General features: G+C 49.9%; 1 protein-coding gene across 2 annotated transcripts; it reads left to right on the plus strand.

The window, feature by feature from the left end:
- The first annotated feature begins 58 nt into the window (after nucleotides 1-58).
- On the plus strand, nucleotides 59-20,741 carry LCK (LCK proto-oncogene, Src family tyrosine kinase). 2 transcript variants are annotated; one of them, XM_025934928.2, is made up of 13 exons: nucleotides 59-204; nucleotides 12,905-13,014; nucleotides 13,288-13,369; nucleotides 13,571-13,661; nucleotides 13,895-13,993; nucleotides 14,127-14,230; nucleotides 14,403-14,552; nucleotides 14,844-14,996; nucleotides 15,131-15,310; nucleotides 17,446-17,522; nucleotides 17,615-17,768; nucleotides 17,852-17,983; nucleotides 20,089-20,741. In XM_025934928.2, the coding sequence occupies exons 2-13, from the start codon at nucleotides 12,910-12,912 to the stop codon at nucleotides 20,289-20,291; spliced, it is 1,530 nt and encodes a 509-aa protein (XP_025790713.1). In that variant the 5' UTR covers nucleotides 59-204; nucleotides 12,905-12,909; the 3' UTR covers nucleotides 20,292-20,741. The 2 variants fall into 2 exon arrangements, with proteins under 2 accessions (XP_025790713.1, XP_086572450.1); XM_086716324.1 differs by lacking the exon at nucleotides 59-204 and adding an exon at nucleotides 12,672-12,807.
- The last annotated feature ends 342 nt before the right edge of the window (nucleotides 20,742-21,083 follow it).

A 21,083-nucleotide genomic window follows, 5' to 3' on the forward strand; every position in this document is an offset into this window, starting at 1 on the left:
GGGTGCTGGAGGCTTGTGGTTGGGCTGCTGGGGCCCCGGTTGGCTGCGGAGCCCTTAGGAGGAGGCAGGAAGTCAGGGTGGGACGTGGGCGCGCTAAGACAGGCGGTGGCTACCTCGGCGAGGGGAGCTGAAACTGTGTGTGAGCTGCCAGGCTAGGCCAGGAGGACCATGTGAATGGGGCTGGAGGGCTCCTGGGCTGGGCAGGTAAGGAGTACTGGGAACAGGGGTCTAGGACTGTGGTGGGAGGACCGACTGGGGGAGGGTGGTGCTGCACCTGGGCATGGGGCGCGGCTCCCTGGGTGTTCAGCAGCCCTACAGGCGGGGCAGGGGGATAGAAAAGCCTCACTAGAGGTCAGGTGGGCGGCGTGCGGTACAGCTGGAGGCCCCCTTTCCTACGTAGCTCTTGCCTCTCGCCTCTGCCACGCTGTCTGCACTGGTCCCTCCCTCACTGGGAGCATCTTCTTGGCGATCTGGTGCATGTACTGTCAGGCGTTGAAAAGGCCTTCAGAAATCCCCAAGTCCAGTCCCTGATCCTATTGATGGATGAGCCTCCTGAGGCCCAGAGAGGGCAAACGCCCCCTCCTTGCAGCCACTCAGCAAGGCAGTGGCAGAGTCAGGCCCTGGGAGAGGGTGGTGGCCTAGGCTAGGACTGCCCCCCACCCCACTGGGCAGGGTGATGATGGTCAGTCTTGAGTCAGGGGTTCCAGGAATCCTGCTGATGGCTGGGACAGACCCCAGTGACAAGCATCTTCTGAGAAAGAGAGAGAGAGAGGGATTGAGAGAGAGGGATTGAGACAGAAGAGTCACCCAGAGCATCCAGATGGACACGTGACAAGTGATTTTAGCCTCAGTGACCAGCAGTGCTGGAGAGCCTGGGGTGTCTCCTATTGGGAGCACATGGATGCAGGAGGGCAGGGATGGGGCCTCCAGGGTGGAAGCATCTGACCAGAGGCTGGGAAGTTGAAGGAGAGAGAATGGAAAGGAAAGGGCAGAGGAAAGGCTATTTTTATCCCAGACAGGGGCACAGGCGGCCCTGGGTAAGGAACGTCCACGCTTCCATCTGGAAAGTTGCCATTCCTGCCCCTGCCAAGTGTCACAGGATGTCCTTCCCCGCCCTCCCCCCCCCCCCCCGGCTTGCTCTCTCTGGCCTCAGCACACCCCCCCCCCCCCCACCTGCATGTACAGGGCCAGCTGGTACTGCAGATTGCTGCTTCAAACCCCGGGAAGGTGGAGGCCCAAGTAGGCATAGTCAGCTACCTGCCCACCCCCTCACTTTCTAACTCTGAGCCTTCAGTTTATGGGGGGCATCTCCGTGTGAGCCAGACTTTCCAGGGTCCCCCTACCCCACCCTCCACTGCTGGAGTTTTCCTTGACACACGATTTCCACCTAGTGTGTCCCAGTCTTTCTCTCGTCCCCAAGCCCGATGCCTGTAGCCTTTTGTGAGGGCTGGAGAACATGCTGGCTCTCCCTGTGCCTCGGGGGGGGGGTGGGGGGGGACCCATCCGCACCCTGGACCTGCACCCCCTCATTCTGCCAACATGTGCTGAGAGATGACGCAGGGCCCCTCGCCCTCCAGGCTCATGGACAGAGGTTCTTCTCAAAGGGTAAAGGGCCAAGTGACAGGGCAAGAGAATGAGATAAGGGCCAAGACTACAGAAGACTTCCCTTGGGTGACCTGGAAGGCTCCCTGGAAGAGTCAACACAGTTCTGAGAAGGGCAAAGGCCCTTTTTGGAAAGCACCTATGACAGGAGCCAAGGTCACTGTCCCTGGTTTCTGTTTCTTGGGTACCATGAGGGTAGCGCAAAACCAAACACCAGAGAGTGGATGGGTATGGTGTAGTGCAAAGAACGTAGGTTTCAGGAACAGGCCGACCCAGGTACAATTCCGGGGCTGGCATTTCCTCAAATGGTATTGCCTTTGTCTCTCCAGACTCCAAACTCCAGATCATTAATCTGTAAAGAGGCAATAATCAATTTCTCCCTTACAGTCTGTTTGTGGGGCCTGTCATGTGCCCTGGGTTGTACTTGACACATAGTAGGTGCTTAACGGAGGTTAGGCAGTCCCTCCTCCTGTAAATGGTGCACCAAAAGGAGGGCTGTTCACACCCAGAATTACACCTACTCAGCACCTTGGCAGGCCAGTGAACCCCGTCCCCTCACACTTGTGGTATAGCTTTGCAAATGAGCTTGTTTCCTGTGTATGGTGGGTGTGAGAATTCTAAGCTGAGCCACAGGGTCTACTTTAGAGGAGAGTCCCCCCAACAGCTTCAACACACACACACACACACACACACACACACACACACACACACACACGCACTCCCTATCCCAAACACCAGACATATCATCAGACATTGCGTGTGTGCATATGTGGGCAGAAGCAGAGTCAGGGTCTACACACACAACACACATTGGATCTTACAAGGCTATACATCCCCTCACAGGCTGATGACTTCAAGGCCAAGCTCCGTTTAGTGAAAGCAATGCTGAGGGGAGCTGGGTGTGAGGGTGGGATGGGGGCAGGCAAGACCAAGATACCATCATCCAGGGATGTGGCCAAACTCCAGTGTTGGCTTCAAGTGCCTGGTGCTGTGTTTCCAACATTTGTTCTGAAGAACAGCAGTTCACGGAGTGCCTGGGTGGCTCAGTCGGTTGGGTGTCTGAATTCAGCTCAGGTCATGATCTCACAGTTTGTGAGTTCGAGCCCCTTGATGGGCTCTGTGCTGACAGCTCAGAGCCTGGAGCCTGCTTCGGATTCTGCGTCTCCCTCTCTCTCCACCCCTCCCCTGCTCATGTTCTGTCTCTCTCTCTCTCTCTCTCTCTGTCTCTCCCTCTCAAAAATAAACATTAAAAAATATTAAACAACAACAACAATAAAACACCAGTCTCATGAAGCACCTGGAGAGAAAATGGTCTTGGGGCCAAATCCACATGGCCTCAGCTACCAACCAGCCCAACGCATGTTAATTTCATAGTCAATGTCAGCTTGTAAAAGCTTTGAAAGTTCCCCCAGAGTAGGGGCCTGATTGATTTTGTCCAACTCATCATTTCCCAAACTTCTTTGGTCACAGAACCTTTTCTCCCCCTGATCATCTATTCCACGCCTACTTTTCTTGTGATAGGGAGAGGAACAGAAGAGTAGGCTGTACAGTGAATCCTCCTCGAATGATCGTATCTCTTGGCAGGGTTTTTGCATTGGTGGTGGGGTTTTTTTTGTTGTTTTTTTGTTTTCCAGTGACAAAATTAGCACACGGCTGTTACAAAAAATTCAAACGGTACAGAGGCATGAACAGAAATATAAGAAACACAGCCCCCTCCAACCTCACTTCTGGGATGTGTTCACCGCGAACAGTTTCCAGAGTTTCCTATGTGTGGCTGCTGACAAGTGTCGTGGTTAGAAGCCCAGGCTCTGGAGGTAGACCAAGGTTCAAATCACCACTCTACCACTTACTTATTTGTTATGAGGCCTCAAACAAATCGTTTTACCTCATTTGTGCCTCAGTTTTTGCATGTGTAAAATGGGGTTCATTATAGCATTTACTTGATAGGATTAGTATGAGAATTACATGGAAACATGCAAATAAAGTATTAGCACAGAACCTGGCTTAAAAGAATCCCCTTATAGATGCCCATTTACATGCAAATAGGCTTCCATTCTACATTCTGTTCTGTAACTTGCTCGCCATGTTTTTTGGTCTTGGGTTTTTTGCTTGCCACGTTATAACTGGGATGTCTTTCCATGTCAATACCTGGAGACGGTCCTTCTCTCTTCAACAGCTTCAGCTAACCGTTCACTTGGTAAATGGGTAATGGTGGTGATTTTGAAATGCTACTTCCTGACAAGTATTGCTGTTTTGCGTTGCCAGTGTTGTTGTGAGTCATAGACATTACCAATCAGTAAGGTGAAGACAGGCCTATGGCCTCCTGGGAAAATGGAGTGATCTGCCAGAGGGGCACCCACCTCTGTCAGAGAGGGCAGGGCCAAAAGGACAGAAACCTCTTGATCTGCTCACCTCTGTGTCACCAGCGCTAGAACAGAGCTTGGCACAGAGAGATATCCGTGCAACTTTTGTCAGTAGGCTGACCAGTTAAGAAGATTGTCCCTCCATGGGGCACCTGGGTGGCTCAGTTGGTTGAATGTGTGACTCTTGATTTTGGCTCAGGTCCTGATCTCAGAGTTCATGAGATCGAGCCCCGCATCGGGCACCTGCTTGGGATTCTCTTTCCCTCTCTCTCTGCCCCTCATCTGCTTGCATGTGCTCTCTCTCTCTCAAAATAAATAAATGAACATTAAAAAAGAAAGAAAGAAAGAAAATTGTCCCTTCTCTAACTCACCAACAGACGTCTAAGCCCAAAGCTCTGGCTCGTGTTGTAACATTTCCCAAAATATGGCCTGTGCACCACCGATGTAGGTGAGTGATATTAGGGGGTAATGAATTTGAATTTACAGATGATATTATGAATTTGTTTTAATGTACCCTGATTTCTGTTTATGGATGGTGATACTGATTTTCCATTTATGGTAGATAAATATATTCCATTTTAGGTAAATATATTCAAGGTGAAAAGGTGGTCTATGGAAATGCTCAAAATCACAAAGGAAAAGGAAAATAATTGATAATAGCTAATATTAGCGTTTAGACTGGAAAATGTTTAAGGCTGGTGTAATGAAATGCTCATGTTAGCCGCGAATAATAGAGTTGACCTTTAAACAACAGGGTTGTTGGGCTCCCACCCCACGCAGTCGAAAATCTGCGGTGTATAACGTTCAGCTGCCCAAAGACTTAACTACAGTTGACCCTTAACTACATACAGTCAGGGGCGCTGACTACCCGCATAGTCAAAAATACCTGCACTGGGGTGCCTTGGTGGCTCAGTTGATTAAGCGGCCGACTTCGGCTCAAGTCATGATCTCATGGTTCATGAGTTCGAGCCCCACATTGGGCTCTGCTGACAGCTCAGAGCCTGGAGCCTGTTTCAGATTCTGTGTCTCCCTCCCTCTCTACCCCTCCCCTGCTCACACTCTGTCTCTCTCTCAAAAATAAAAAAAAACATTCAAAGAAAATCCTGGTATAACTTTGATCCCCCCTAGGACTTTACTAATAGCCTACTGTTGACTAGAAGCCTTACTGATAACATAAACAGTTGGTTAACACATATTTTGTCCATTTTTATTTATTTGTTTATTTTTTATTTTTAGAGAGCGAGCACAAGCAAGGGAGAGGGGCAGAGGGAGAGAGAGAGAGAGGAAGAGAGAGAGAGGGAAAATCTTTTTTTTTTTTTTTTTAAGCTTATTTATTTACTTTGAGAGAGAGAGTGCAAGTGAGGGAGGGGCCGAGAGAGAGAGAGACAGGGAGAAAGAGAGAATCCCAAGCAGGCTCCACACTGATGGTGCAGATGTGGTACAGATGTAGGGCTGGAACTCACCAACTGCAAGATCATGACCTGAGCCGAAGATGGACGCCCAATGGACTAAGCCACCCAGGTGCCCCGAGAGAGAATTGTAAGCAGGTTCCACCCTGAGCAGGGCTTCTATCTCAGGGCTCAATGCTATGACCCTGGGATCATAACCTGAGCTGAAATCAAGAGTTGGATGCTCAACCCAATGAGCCACCCAGAGGCTCCAGATTAACTTATATTTTGCATGTTATATGTTTTATACATTGTATTGCTACAATAAAGGAAACTAGAGAAAAGAAAGTGTTATTAAGAAAATCATAAGGAAGACAGACCACCTGGCTGGCTCAGCCGGTAGAGCATGCAACTCTCGATCTTGGGGTTGTAGCTTCGAGCCCCATGTTGGGTGTAGAGGTTACTTAAAAATAAAATCTTTGGAAAAAAAAAAGAAAGGCAAAATCATAAGGAAGAGGAAATACACTTATAGTACTCTACTGTAAAATATCCACATATAAGTGGAGCCCCACGGTTCAAAGCCCTGTTATTCAAGGGTCAGGTGAACTCTCATGTACGTAGTTCTCCCTATGTGCCAAGCACATGCTAAACGCTTTATTTATGGGATCATCTATATCTCACATATAATGCTTACAACAGCCCTCCGTGGAGATCCTGTTTTAGTTCCCATTTTGCAGATGAAGGAATGGAGAGAGGCTCAGAGAGGTTTAGTAACCTGCCCAGAGGCCCTCTGTCATTACGGTCAAGCCACTCTCAGTTTCGTGAGAATAAATTCATCTTGTTTGCATTTAAGAGAAAGCTTATCTTTTTTGTTCTCTGTGGTTTAAAAAAAAAACGGGGGGTGTTATATCACAAAGGAACTCAGGACACATCCCTGTTCTATCCGTTAGAAATTATTTACCATGCCTACCAACCCTGATTCCTAAGTACCATGATGAGGGTTCTGCGTAGGCCTCCATAGGCAAGGCTGTTCATTGAACATATACAACCGTGCTAACAACCAAATCTTGGTCAAAGGAAAAGGCCAAGAAAATGTTTTAAGTGATTCCTGACAGATTTTGCCACAAGGTGGCCCAAAGTACCACAATGGTCTGCATTGGAATAGCCTGTCTGCTCTTGACCAAGAATTCCTGGCAAGAAGCTGGCACACATTTTGGACAGAATGTTCAATAAATGAATAGGTTTACAGTTTAGGGGAGAAAAAGTGTTGCCCCCCCCCTTTTTTTTTTTCTTCTTCAAGGGGACAAAACACATTCTAGGCAGCCAGGCGAGATAATGTCTATGGAGTTGATAAAGGTGAACAGGTTGGCAAAAATCAGAACTCATGGTGATATGAGCCCTAAACAGCCCTGGGTTTAGACAATCCAGTCCAGGAGCTGCACAGAGCCTGGGATTTTTGATCAGTTCTACACAGTGTGAGCAGGGCCACTGCTGCATGTGTTGGGCACTATGCTGAGGGTCATGAAGGGGTGGGGACTGACATCTAGCCCTCACTCTACTCTCCAAGTTTGAAACCCCAGGGAGGGGTGGCTCTTTATAATTGGCACAAAGTGCTCTGTGGACCATGGGCAGCTTTGAATTTGACCGAGAACATTACAGACCCTAGTCAGAGGAGGTCTAGATCTATAAAATTCCTGCTATTGACCTCGAATTCCAGAGTTGGGAGAAGAGAATGTCCTGTTTCACTCACCCCAGAATCTGCCCTCATTGCTGGGGCTGAGAGCCCTGGGGATTCTCTGGATCTGTTTTGTCTTCATCTTCTTTTCCTTTCTTTCAGACAATGAGACATTTATATTAAGATTTAATTTTGATTTTCTTTTTACTGGCCTCGTTTCCTAACCTGATTAGATTATTTTGGCTACCCAGCAATCTTTGTCAAACTAAGACCAGAAGGATGGGGCCCACATTGTGTATAAATAGATGTATGCATATACGATCTCACAACTACACAGGGACAGGCACAAACTATACATACCCCCATTCTGTGATACATCCGTCTGCACAAACAGCCTTGGACAAGCCCATGGGTATGCACACATAAGCACGATGTTCACAGAATCATCCGCCTTCATATACGCAGACTTGCATTCACCAATTGGCTAAATGTACACTCAGAAACATGCATTCTAGGTGGAAGGAGAATCGTCTTGCAGAAAAAGGCCTTTGTTAACAGCACAATGATCAAAGTTTTGATGAAGAGCGGTTCCCCACCCTGTCAGACCTCCTCCCCTGCCCTGTTTCCTCCATGGCCCCTCAGGATCCTCCACCCTCTTTAGAGGACTTCCCAAGGAGTAAAGAGTAGAGGAGAAAGCTTGGTAGGTAGCCTTATCTGAGTTTCACCTCTGCCTAGAGTCCTCATGTGCTATTGGGAAAATCACTCAACCTCTCTGATCCCCCAGAGTCTCCACCTTTAAAACAAGGCTGGTGGGGCGCCTGGGTGGCTCAGTCGGTTGAGCGGCCGACTTCGGCTCAGGTCATGATCTCGCGGTCCGTGAGTTCGAGCCCTGCGTCGGGCTCTGTGCTGACAGCTAAGAGCCTGGAGCCTGCTTCAGATTCTGTGTCTCCCTCTCTCTGACCCTCCCCTGTTCATGCTCTGTCTCAAAAATAAATAAACGTTAAAAAAATAAAAATAAAACAAGGCTGGTAAATTACACCAGTGCTTCTAAGCTCTTCCCTCCCAGGCTTCTTTGCCCTTTTTCCTTGTTGTAATCCCCCCCACCCCCCAGGTCTCATGGTTTTGAAGTTACTTTGTTTAGGTGCTCATTTTCTTGTTTTCTAATTTAAATTTTAATCAGAGACTTAATCAAGTATGCATTGAAGAAACCATCATATAATTTGTCAAACTAAGAAACAAATTATAGTGCAATTTCCCTTCAGGCTTTTTGAAATACTGAAATAATCTGCAGGCCTCCAGCATCATCCTGGGGCCTCCCAGAAACATGGAGCTCCCAGTAGCGGGAGCCACTCACCAAAATCCTCTCTGGCATTGTCGGACCCCAAGGTCTCATGATGGCTGCCTGGCCCTACACTCCACAGCTTAGACTTTTGTAGAGGGCTGGATGTGCTACCTGCTGCTGGAGGCCTCCAGGAGCACAGGACAAGCCACAGAGGAAATTCTGGGGTCAGATTCCCCAGAAGAGTTAGAGTTCCTTTGGGCTTAATCAGGACAGGTTTGACTTCTTCCCCATTCCTGACTCCAGTATATATTTTTATATATTTTTAAATGTTGATTAATTTTTATTTTTTAATGCTTATTTATTTATTTATTCTGAGAGAGAGAGAGAGGATGAATAGGGGAGGGACAGAGAGAGAGAGGGACAGAGAATCTGACCGAAGTGGGCTCTGTGCTGACAGCAGAGAGCCTGAAGTGGGGCTTGAACCAAGAACTGTGAGATCGTGACCCGAGCTGAAGTCAGACGCTCAACCGACTGAGCCACCCAGGTGCCTCAATTTTTTTTTAAGTAGGCTCCATGCCTAATGAGTGCCGGACACGGGCCAAACTCGCAACCCTGAGGTCAAGACCCAAGCTGAAAGCAAGAGTCTGATGCTTGAAGCACCTGGGTAACTCAGTGGGTTAAGCATCTGACTCTTGATTTCAGCTCAGGTCAGGATTTCATGGATTCGTGGGTTTAAGCCCCGCATCTGCCTGACATCACAGAGCCTGCTTGGATCTCTCTCTCTCCCTCTCTCTCTGCTCCTCCCCCTACTTCAAAATAAATATACTTGAAAAAAAAAACAACTTTTTTTGAGAAAAAAAAAGTCTGGGGCATCTGAGTGGCTTAGTCGGTTGAAAGTCCAACTTTGGCTCAGGTCATGATCTCACAGCTCGTGAGTTCGAGCCCCGCGTCGGGCTCTGTGCTGACAGCTCAGAGCCTGGAGCCTACTTCAGATTCTGTCTCCCTCTCTCGCTGCCCCTCCCCTGCTCATGCTCTGTATCTCTGTCTCTCTCAAGGATAAATAAACATTAAAAAAATTTTTTTTAATGAATAAATGTTAAATTTTTTTTTTTTTTTAAGAAAAAGGAAAAGGAAAAAAAAAATGTCTGAAGCTTAACTGACTGAGCCACCTAGGCACCCCTGGCCCTAGTAACTAGGGATGTCAGGTCCTCTCTGGTAGGCCCAGATTTAGTCCATGATATAGATCCTGTCTGCATGCTGTCCTGGACCGTGGCCCAAGGCCCTGTGGCTCTTTTCCCTTCCCCGCGTGACTCCAGCCTGGACCAGGCACCAGCTTCCAGCCCTGTGATCTCCAGCCTGGATTTCTTCTGGCCCCTCCACTGGCTTCTCCTCGCTATCGCATCCAAATTCATCCCCTTACCTCAACCCCAAACTTTTCTGTCTCTTACCCTTTTCTGAAGCCTCTGAGAATGTCAGCCTAGATGGGCCCTACGATCTCAGTCCAACTCCATCTGATGTTGGCGTTCTCTATACAGTACAATCAACCTGTGATCTTCCAAGGCCTGTTTGAATATCGCAAACGCGATGCTCACAGCCTCACCCATAGCTCAGCTCGTCTTTGGCTGCTTCCAGATTGATATCAGGGCTTCTCTGGAGGCGTTTGCTGCTCATTAGTTCCTAGCCATAATAAAATTAGCTGTCAAAAAGCCATTTACAGCCACAGATGGGTAGACTCTGGTTGAGCAGGATTTCTCGAATGTCTCTCCCCCACACTCCAGGACTCCTCACAGGAGCAGGGAGAGTGAATGTGTATCCTTTTCCTTGAAAGTCTCTTGATTTGGCTTAAAGTTCCACGTACATTTTACATTTTCCTCCACAATAGGTCTATGTTTGCTTAACTCTATGAATAAGGTCAAGTAACACTCATGTTCTGAGAAGACACACACCCATGACTTCTGGCATCCATGAAGGGTCCTGAGTATCTCAGTTTGACAAACATGACTTTCAAGGGAGGCCTGGGTGGCTGAATCGTTTAAGCGTCCAACTCTTGATTTCGGCTCAGGTCATGAGCTCATGGTTCCTGAGATTGAGCCCTGCGTCAGGCCCTACACTGACAGTGTGGTGCCTGCTTGGGATATTCTCTCACCCCCTCTCTCTGCCCCTCCCCCAACCCCCCCCCCCCTCAAAATAAACTTTAAAAAAAAAAGAAAGAAAGAAAAGAAACATTGGATTATCTACCAATTCCATTCTCCCATCCTCCAAAGTAGGGCCTGGGAGGGCAAAATGAGCAGTGGTGGAAGTCTTTCTAAGCTCTAAACTAAGCTAACATTTGTGCAAGCTTATGAGAAAGGGATACTAAGACCCCTCTGACAGAAAAGGAAAAGTGAAGCTTAGGAAGAATGATTTCAGCAGTCATACAGTAAGCGTCAGAACTGGGGTTTGAACTTAGGTCTCTCTGATTCTGAGGCCCGTCTTCGAGTTTTTTGTTTTGTTTGCTTGTTTATTTTTTAAGATTTTATTTTCAAGTAATCTCTACACCCAGCGTGGGGCTTGAACCCACAACCCTGAGATCAAGAGTCACACACTCCACCAATGGAGCCAGCCAGGCATCCTGAGTCTTTTTTTTTTTTTGAATTGAGATACAATTGACATGTGTCCTTAAGTCTTGCAAACCAAAAAAATCTCCACTACCCTCCCTCCACTTCTACTTGGTCCCAGCATGGATTAGCATCTCCAGCTTTGTTCTGTCCCAAATAGGTTGTGTGAGGTTTTTTTTTTTTTTAAGTTTATTTATTTTTGAGAGAGAGGATCTTAAACAGGCTCCACTCTCTGTGCAAAGCCCAACGTAGGGCTCAAACTTCATGAACAGTGAGATCTTGACCTGAGCTGAAATCAAGAGTCGGCTGCTTAACTGACTGAGCCACCCAGGCGCCCCTAGATGGGGTGAGTTTAAGCAGGCCTCTCCGGGCCTGCTTATCTAAGGTTCAGTTTGCTCATCTAAAATCAGAAGTTAGACTTGGTGGCTTCTAAGATCCTGGAAGATGGGATGCATGAATCCTCCGCGTACTAGTCAACATTTATTAATGACAACTAGTTCTGGGTGCTGGAGCATTTAGGCAAATAAAGCACAGCTTCTGTTCTGGATGAATCCACCGTCTCATCAAGGGAGTGGGAAATGCAGTGCGACTGACACATAAAATCAGTCCAGTCATGATACTCAGTGCTAAGTTGACAACTCGTTTGAGTGGAGTGTTGTAGGAGGGCTTCACAGAGTAGGTGATATTTGAGCTGAGCCTGGAAGGTTGAGTTAGTTCAGTAGGTAGACAAGAGAGCATTCAAGGTAGGGGAGCCACACGTGCAAAGGTATGGAGTAAGAAAATAGCATGGGGTGTTTGGAAAAGGCAAGAGTAGATAAAAATGAAGGCTGTGTGAGTGTGAGTGTGTGTGTGTGTAGCAGAATAGACCATGGAGGTGGATTTGATCTTGATATTAAAGGGTCTTGGGGCGCCTGGGTGGCTCAGTCAGTTAAGCGTCTGCCTTCAGCTCAGGTCATGGTCTCACGGTCTGTGGGTTCGAGCCCCGCGTCGGGCTCTGTGTTGACAGCTCGGAGCCTGGAGCCTGTTTCAGATTCTATGTCTCCCTCTCTCTCTGACCCTCCCCTGTTCATGCTCTGTCTCTCTCTGTCTCAAAAATAAATAAAGGTTAAAAAAAAAAAGATAAAAAAAAATAAAGGGTCTTGAGTGGTTAATTTTATCTGAGGACTAGTGATTTCTAAGCAGTTCGGAGAAGCAGCCCCAGGAAGGAGATGCTCTCAGGACTCCTGGGGGCTTCACAATGAGGCGTCCAGTCTACTCTGTTTCAGGCAGAACAGCCCCACTTGTACCTGTTTTATCTGTGAGGTTCTGCATTCTGCTTGATTTCCATCTGACAAAAAGTTTCCACTGCTTAAGCAAGCAAACAAATAGAAAAGTTATGGTCAATAGTGTCGCTGAAGGTTTTTCTGCTGGTGAGAATCAGAAAGAACCCTCTGAAGGAGACTTGTTGCGGGGGGGTTGGGGAGGCTGGGGCCTGACCGCTGACATTAGGGAGCAGGAGTCTGCCATTTGGCTGGCTTCCTTGGCTAGAAAGGGGAATTGTAAATAGGAGGTGGGGTGCACACACCTCTCTGGTAGGGGAAGATGAAAATTCAGGTCTCCTCCACGGCCTGGGGAAGTGTATGTGAACTTTAGTAGGTATTCCTCCAATGTGGGGGATGGGCAGAAAGAGAGAGAGAGAGAGGGTTGGGGGAGAGGCAGGAAGTGGGCAAGTAGGCTAACAAAGGTAGCTGTGGCGGTTTGCCCACCCCAGGTGGGAGGGCGGGGCCTAGGGCTCAGTGGGGGCCCATGTGCGACTTTACTTGTGGCCTGGGGGCTCAGAGGGAGCACCAGTCTGGAGCTAGGACCTCATTTCAGCTTTTCTGTGGCTGGTGAATGGGGGTTGGGGGCCTGACAATCTCAGGTACTTGTGGAAATTCCCAGGGCAAGGCCCTAGGATGTCTGATGTCCGGGAAGTAGATCTTGGGGGAGCCCCTTCAGCCCCCTCTCCATTCCCCCAGGGACCATGGGCTGTAGCTGCAGCTCAAACCCTGAAGATGACTGGATGGAAAACATCGATGTGTGTGAGAACTGCCATTACCCGATAGTCCCACTGGATGGCAAGGCCACGGTAAGAGGCAAGACAGGGGACTGACTTGGCGAGGGAGTCTGGTGGAGGACACAAACCAGGAGAAAGAAACCACCACTGGAATAACAGAGTGGTCTTCTCCCCTTGGAAACTGAAAGGAAAGGAGGCTGAGAGAGGGGAAGGGACTCTTCTGAGTAGCTGGTAAATTCAGGGACAAGACCCAGCCAAGCTGGAGAAGTGAGAACAGTGGGGAGGGGAGCCAGTATCTGACCAGTCTTTTGCTCTCTGACCCCATTTTCACCCCCCACCCTACAGCTGCCCATGCGGAATGGCTCTGATGTGAGGGATCCACTAGTTACCTACGAAGGCTCCAATCCCCCAGCCTCACCATTGCAAGGTGACCTCACAACCAGTGGGGCCTGAAAGTTAAGGCCTGTGGATCCTTGGCTGTTGTCTCCCATCTCCCTATCCACTCTCTACCTTGTCTTGCCTCTCTTGTCCCTGATCTTCTTCGCTGCCCTGTAGCTCTTGAACTCTGTGCTTCCAGCCTATCCAGGCTGGTTCTCCCTGACCCCCACCCCCACCCCTGTCTTTACAGACAACCTGGTTATCGCTCTGCACAGCTATGAGCCCTCTCACGATGGAGACCTGGGCTTCGAGAAGGGTGAACAGCTCCGTATCCTGGAGCAGTGAGTGTCCTCTCCATGCCACCCATCCTTGCCCCACGGGAGCGTGGGAGGGAGCCGGGATCCCCTGTACCGCGCGGCCCCTGAGTGGCATGCAGCGGGAGCCCTTGGGACAAAATGGGAGGCTCCGGAGTGCCGGGCTGGAGGCTGGGGTGGCATGGTGTAACTGGAGGCTTTGAAGGTTTCCAACCGAATCCAAGGCCAGGCCGACCCCACTGACTGCCTCTGTCGCGCAGGAGCGGCGAGTGGTGGAAGGCGCAGTCCCTGACCACGGGCCAGGAAGGTTTCATCCCCTTCAACTTCGTGGCCAAAGCGAACAGCCTGGAGCCCGAACCGTAAGTGGGGACTCCTCGTGGCGAAGGATGGGAGCAGAGGAGGGGTGCTGGGGGGGTTGTGGTGAATGCTTGAGGGCGATGGAGGAAGAAGTGACCAACAACACAAGACTGCCTTCGCTTCTGCCTTGCGCAGCTGGTTCTTCAAGAACCTGAGCCGCAAGGACGCGGAACGGCAGCTCCTGGCGCCCGGGAACACGCACGGCTCCTTCCTGATCCGGGAGAGCGAGAGCACCGCGGGTGAGCGGCTGGGCGGGGCCGCGGGGGCGGGGGCGGGGCGGCCCGGGAGCCGGACCTCGGCTCGGAGGTGTGTGCCGCGAGATCCCAGGGAAGGGGCGCGGGACTAGGGGCGCCCTTCGCAGGGCGCATCCTCTCCCTCTTTTTGCATTCTTTCACCCATTCTTTCACCCAGGATCGTTTTCACTGTCCGTGCGGGACTTCGACCAGAACCAGGGAGAGGTGGTGAAACATTACAAGATCCGTAACCTGGACAAAGGCGGCTTCTACATCTCCCCCCGCATCACTTTTCCTGGCCTGCACGAGCTGGTCCGCCATTACACCAGTGAGCCCAGGCAGGAGCCCCTCCGACGTGCGCCTGAGGCGCCTTCACCTGTGCCCCACCAGCCTGCCTCCCCTAAGCTCCTCTGGGGGGGGGGGTACCCTCCGCCCATCTCTCAGCGCGCTCCTTCATTCCCCGCAGTGGGTGAGGTGCGGCACCCGATAGCCCAGGTGTCGGGGTGACAGCCTCACACCTCCCCTGCCAGTCTATTTCTCTTTGGCCAAGTGGGGACTGAGTGGCGGCACCGAGTCCTGCCGTATTGACAACCCTAACCCCCCTCCCTTGTCCTCGCAGATGCTTCGGACGGGCTGTGCACGCGGTTGAGTCGCCCCTGCCAGACCCAGAAGCCCCAGAAGCCTTGGTGGGAGGACGAGTGGGAGGTTCCCAGGGAGACGCTGAAGCTGGTGGAGCGGCTGGGGGCTGGCCAGTTCGGGGAGGTGTGGATGGGTGAGTGAAGCCTTCCGGGACTGCGGGGCAAGGGGAGAAGGGGAGGCTTCCGCTGAGGTCGTGAGAGTGTCCAGGCAGCTACCTGGCTCTGGGTGCTCCGGCTCCCAGTGACTCCCCAGCCCTCCCCGCCCCAGGGTACTACAACGGGCACACAAAGGTGGCAGTGAAGAGTCTGAAGCAGGGCAGCATGTCCCCCGACGCCTTCCTGGCCGAGGCCAACCTCATGAAGCAGCTACAACACCAGAGGCTGGTCCGGCTCTACGCGGTGGTCACCCAGGAGCCCATCTACATCATCACGGAATACATGGAGAATGGTGGGTGCCGCCACTGTCATTGACCGCTGGGGGGCGCTGACACATTCCCTCTGCTCCTGGATAGAGGATGGAGGAGATCTGCCATTTCGCCGGGCTCAGCACTGAGGGTTTCTTGTTTTTCTGGGCCTCTAAAGAGTCACCACCAGGGACAAGAAGAGGGTGTGATGTCTGAGCCTGTCTAGGAGCACAGGCTAAAGTGGAAGGCTCTGGAAGAGCTTTGACTTCTCATCTTCCCTGACCTGCAATCCTGTTTGCCTTTTTCAAAGCTCTACCTTGATCTCAGGATGCTTGATTTCAAACGAGTGTGTCCCTAGCCCCATTTCTATCTTCCTTTTGACCCAGAGCCTTGGGAGGGCAGATCTGCCCCAAATCCCTCTCTTTCAGTTCTAGGTGAGCCCCTTGCCCTTCTTTGGACAGACAGAGAGCCCCCAGGGAGGTGGATAAAAGTTTCTAGGTCCACCTTTGCCACCAATTTGCTGTGTGACTCAGGCCAAGTCCCTGTCCCATCCCTGGTGCTCATTTTTCCCAAGTGTAACATCAGAAATCTAAACGGGCTCACCCAAAAATAATTTAGAGTAGTCCTTAAGGGTTCTAGGATCTGACTGCCTGTATTAGAATCTTGCCTTCGTGATTGTGTGGCCTTGGGCCGATCACTTCACTTCCCTCTGCTATGGCTTCCTCATCTATAAAATGGTGGTAGTAATGCAATGGTAACTTTTTCATAGGGCCTTTGTGAGGATGAAAGAGTCAGTGTATATACAGCAGACAGAATAGTGTCTGTTCAATAAATTTGTTGTCATCTGGCTCAGATTCTTTGGGAGTATAAGATCTGTCACTCTTTTGGCTAGTGGATTCTGGAAGTGGCAAATAGGTTTTACCATGTGGGCCAACTTCAGATGGTAGTTGCTTGAAGTTCTGTGTTGAGGAGGATGCTGAGGCTCATTGGAAGTAAGTGCTGGGGTTGATTACCAGCATCTGCCATGGACCGGATGCAGGAGCGGCAGTTCATGCAATGTATTTACTGTGTCTGGGTGAGGCTTTTATCTTTGGTGACTAATTCAACACTCATAATAGGACACTTAGGTTGCTGCTGTCTTTAAATGCTTATTTATTTATTTTGAGAGAGAGAGAGAGAGAGCAGGGGAGGGGCAGAGAGAGAGAGAGAGAGAGAGAATCCCAAGCAGGCTCACACTGTCATTGCAGAGCCTGATGGAGGGCGGGATTCCACGAACCGTGAGATCATGACCTGAGCCGAAATCAAGAGTCAGACGCTTAAATGACTGAGCCACTCAGGCACCCCAGGTTGCTGCCATCTTTACCCAGGCTTTTAATCTCTTGAGAAGGGCTAGCAATTACTAGCTCCGTTCTAGTAGCTTCCATCCCTGGTCATCTCTTAGTCACCCTCTATTACCAGATGTGGTCCCTCAGGCCCCCAGGCACCTCTTTCCATACTCCATTGAATACATTCAGCACTCATTTATCACTGCTTACTTTGGGCTAGGCACTGGGAGCACAGATGGACAAAACAATGTTCCTGCTATCAGGGAAAACTCATTTTAGTTATGTGGCATAAACTCTAGGAAAACCAGAGTTTCACCATGGGAAAATTCCAGCATGCCATGGGGAATGTAGATAATGATGCAATTTATTAGGCCTGGTAGGACCTAGAGAGGCTTCCTAGAGGAATAGTCTTGCTGGGCCATGAAAGAAAAGTAGAATTTTTAGCAGGCAGAGATGGGACAAAAGAGACTTTGGGGTGAGAGCCCAGTGGTCAATATGAAAAACCTCAAAATTGTCTAGGGTGGATAGAGTGAAAGAGGCCGAAGGGGAGGAAAGAGAAGCAACTATGAATGTGGACTGTGCAGGGCTTTGGACATGGGGCAGGACATTGAGCTCTACCCCATTGGTGATAAGAAGCTTACAGACTTCTCCAAGCATACCCCATCCTAGTCCCTGGGAAAAGACCTCATGTATCCTGGGCATCCTCACCCTGAATGCACACTTGTCCATTCTCACCCCTTACTCTTCTTTCCACATGTCAGACACTACTTCTAAATAGCCAGTTAGGGGACAAGGGTCAGGGAGCTTTCTGCTGGGCCAGCTTGAGTTAGCAACTTTTCTGCTTCTGTTCACAGGGAGCCTGGTGGATTTCCTCAAGACCCCTCCGGGCATCAAGTTGACCATCAACAAACTCTTGGACATGGCAGCCCAAGTAAGGAGACTGGGGAGGGGCTGGGTGAGTGCACAGCCCGGTGGGGTAAGGATGTCTGGTCCAGGACTGCTGACCTCCTCTCTGGCCTGCAGATTGCAGAGGGCATGGCATTCATTGAAGAACGGAATTACATCCACCGTGACCTGAGGGCTGCCAACATCCTGGTGTCGGACACCCTGAGCTGCAAGATTGCAGACTTTGGCCTAGCACGCCTCATTGAGGACAATGAGTACACAGCCAGGGAGGGTAGGTGTGGGATACAAGGGAAGTCTGGGGCCTGCAGGGTCTGGCCAAACAGACCCAGGTGACCTCACTCTGCCTCCCTCCAGGGGCCAAGTTTCCAATTAAGTGGACAGCACCAGAAGCCATTAACTACGGGACATTCACCATCAAGTCGGACGTGTGGTCTTTTGGGATCCTACTGACGGAGATTGTCACCCATGGCCGCATCCCTTACCCAGGTCAGGGCCAAGGGCAGGAGCTGAAAGACTAATGGGGACGAGCAGCAAATCCATGTCTTTCTACTTACTTCATCTGTCCCTGGTTCACAATCTGAATCTTTCTAACTGCTTCTCCTGTATTCACTGAGGACTCCAGCAAGCCCAGTCAGGTGCCACATCTCCCAGGGCTAGCGTCCATCTCTGTCGATTTCTCTCCTGCTTCAATAATCCCAGCTCTTTTCTTTAGTTCAGACACAGGCAGCCTAGGATGGTAGAAGAGGATCTGGCTCGAAGGCAGGAAGCCTGCCTTTATTACCAGATCTGCCATTCAGGCCAACTTTCTGTTTGAGTTTGATCAGATCATGCTTTCTTTCCCCATCTGTAAATTATGAGGTTAGAACAGTACCTGACCCATACGAAGCACTTAAGAGTGTTAGGTTTTATTATTAATCATCATTTTGAGCAAGTGACTTTAGGCAGGTGACTTTACCTCTCTGAGCCTCAGTTTCCTGATATGAAAAATGAGACTATCTGTAAAAGAGTTTGACTCCCTGTAGGTGCTCACTAAATGCTGACTTCCCTTTCCTCCGAAACTTTCCATCTAAAGAATGAGAGAGACATGTAAACAACTAATTCCTACCCTCTAGCTTCTGCACAAAGTCCTTTACCCCTGAATTCAGCCAAGACGGATGGAATTTTTTTTGAAGTAACTTGCTAGGAAACTATGGGGAAAGGAAATGGAACACAAAGACAGAGCAGAGAGGTCACGGAGCACAGTGGCCAGATACGCAGAAGCTTCACATAGCCCGGGAGCAACATGTACAGAACTTTGCTCCTAGGAAGGTAAAAGTACCTTAGAATCAGGTGAGAACCTGAAGGACTTCCCTGCCCGGGATTTGCCCCATCACAGAGTCCAAGGGCAGCACCGGGGCTAGAACCACACTCCAGTCATCCTGCCAAGTGTCCTCACTGCCCCTCCACTGGGCCCATAGAGGTGAACCCATAGAGAATTTCTCTTTTAGAAGAAACAAAGCATTGGGGCAGCTGGCTGGCTCAGTCAGTAGAGCATATGGCTTTTGATCTCAGGGTCATGTGTTCAAGCACTACATTGGGCATACAGCCTACTTAACAACAACAACAACAACAACAAAAAACAGCAACAAAAACATTACAAGTATGATGGCAACAGAAGTATGGCAACAGAAATGTGGCTTCAGGGTTAAGGAGACAATGAGGAGTAATGGGGACCTGGGTGAACCTGGGTGAGCATCTATTCCAGAGGATGGTTGCTACTAAGACATAGGGACCCCCAAAACAGATCCTTTCTTTTTTTCAAAAGCCAAAAGTTGAAATTTTAGGAAAATTTGCCCATATCCAAATATCAGTGATTGATTCAAATTGTTGAAAGACACTATAGGGACTAAACCGAAGTAGATCTGTGGGCTATATTTAAGCTGGGTGTAGACTGTGAGTTTGCACTCTCGCCTCTAGCCATGGGTGTGTAGTTCACTGATCTATGTCCTTGAATTTCCGGGTTTTAAAAGAAGTGGCCCCCAAATTATTTAATCTGGGTCACACAGGGGCCTTTGCTGGGGGGTCTATCTGGTTTCCTGATGCAGCATCTCATGTGCCTGGTCCCAAAGCCAGAGAAGCCTCACCACTATGCTGTCTGTGAGCTCCCATTCTGTCCTGGGCCCTGACCTGCCACCATCTCTCCCCACCAGATCGTAATACTCAAAGATATTCTTCACGCAGCATCTCTCCAGGCACTATACTTGGTGCTTTATATGCACTCTCACTCAATTTTCATAACAGCTCTATGAGGTAGGAGCTACTATATAATCCATTTCCCAGATGAGGAAACTGAGGCTCAAAGAGGGGAGGTGGCTCACCCCAGGTCTCACATTCAACATCTACGTGTTTTGAGTGCTTAAGCCACAACAGACACTCCAAGTGGCGTGACTGACACCGGGCAGGTACCTGAAGTACGCTGTTACCATTGGTGAAGACCAAGATCCTTTGGGATTGATTGGTGCTCACACCATACCAGTTAAACATTCTAAACATCATCCCTGCTGTGGGCTTCCAAAGCCCGAATCCTTGATCTTTCTCCTGTCAACCTCTAGGGATGACCAATCCTGAGGTGATTCAGAACCTGGAGCGAGGCTACCGCATGGTGCGACCTGACAACTGCCCAGAGGAGCTATACCACCTCATGATGCTGTGCTGGAAGGAGCGGCCAGAGGAACGGCCCACCTTTGACTACCTGCGCAGCGTGCTGGAGGACTTCTTCACGGCCACAGAGGGCCAGTACCAGGCCCAGCCCTGAGAGGCCTAGCTGGCCGGGGCCTGGAGCCCTACCTCCATCTAGTCAACCTGGCTGGGGGAGATGCAGTTCTTGTGTCTTACCCATGTGGCCTATGCACATATGGACTCTGCATGTGAATCCCATCCCCCGTGTGGCACATATACTTCTTGTGTCTTATACACGGGTTCTGTAGTTGTGTGGGCTCTGCACGTGTGTCTTGTACATGTGTGGCAAGTGCATATATGACTTGGACACCCATTCAAGTTGTCCCTTTGTGGGTCCTACCTCCCAAGACCACCGGAGAGAAGGGAGACGCCTGTGATTGATACCAGCTTCTGCCCACCCCCTTTTCCTTTCCCCTAGCCATCAAGAAACTCCTTGAAGGCTGGGACCTTATCTAATACCTCTGTGTGCTCCTCCTTGGTGCCTGGCACACATTAGGAGCTCAATAAATGACTCTCTGTTGACGAAGACTGTACATCTCTCAGCTCCCTACTCCCATCTCCTCTTCCTTGGGAGGGAGGAGTGGGGGTTCAAAAGATGGAAAGTAAGTCACCCTGAATTGGGGTGAAAGATGGGATGAGGGGATGTCTGATCTTTTTTCAGCCCTGCTGATTTGGGGGGGCCAAGAGGAAGTTCTTACACTTTGCTGTATGGGCTTTGTGAACTCCTTCAACCTCACCCCTACCCCAAAGGATTAAGTGTGAACCCCTGCGCAGAACCTCCTAGGGAGTGGGTGTGTCCCAGGACCCTCCCCTTCCATTATGTAAGGGCAATAGCTTTTTTTACAATTACTGATTCTGGGGCTAGATT

This window comes from Puma concolor, chromosome C1, assembly GCF_028749965.1.
Source record: "Puma concolor isolate L17-30 chromosome C1, mPumCon1.1.hap2, whole genome shotgun sequence".
Classification (NCBI taxonomy): domain Eukaryota; kingdom Metazoa; phylum Chordata; class Mammalia; order Carnivora; family Felidae; genus Puma; species Puma concolor.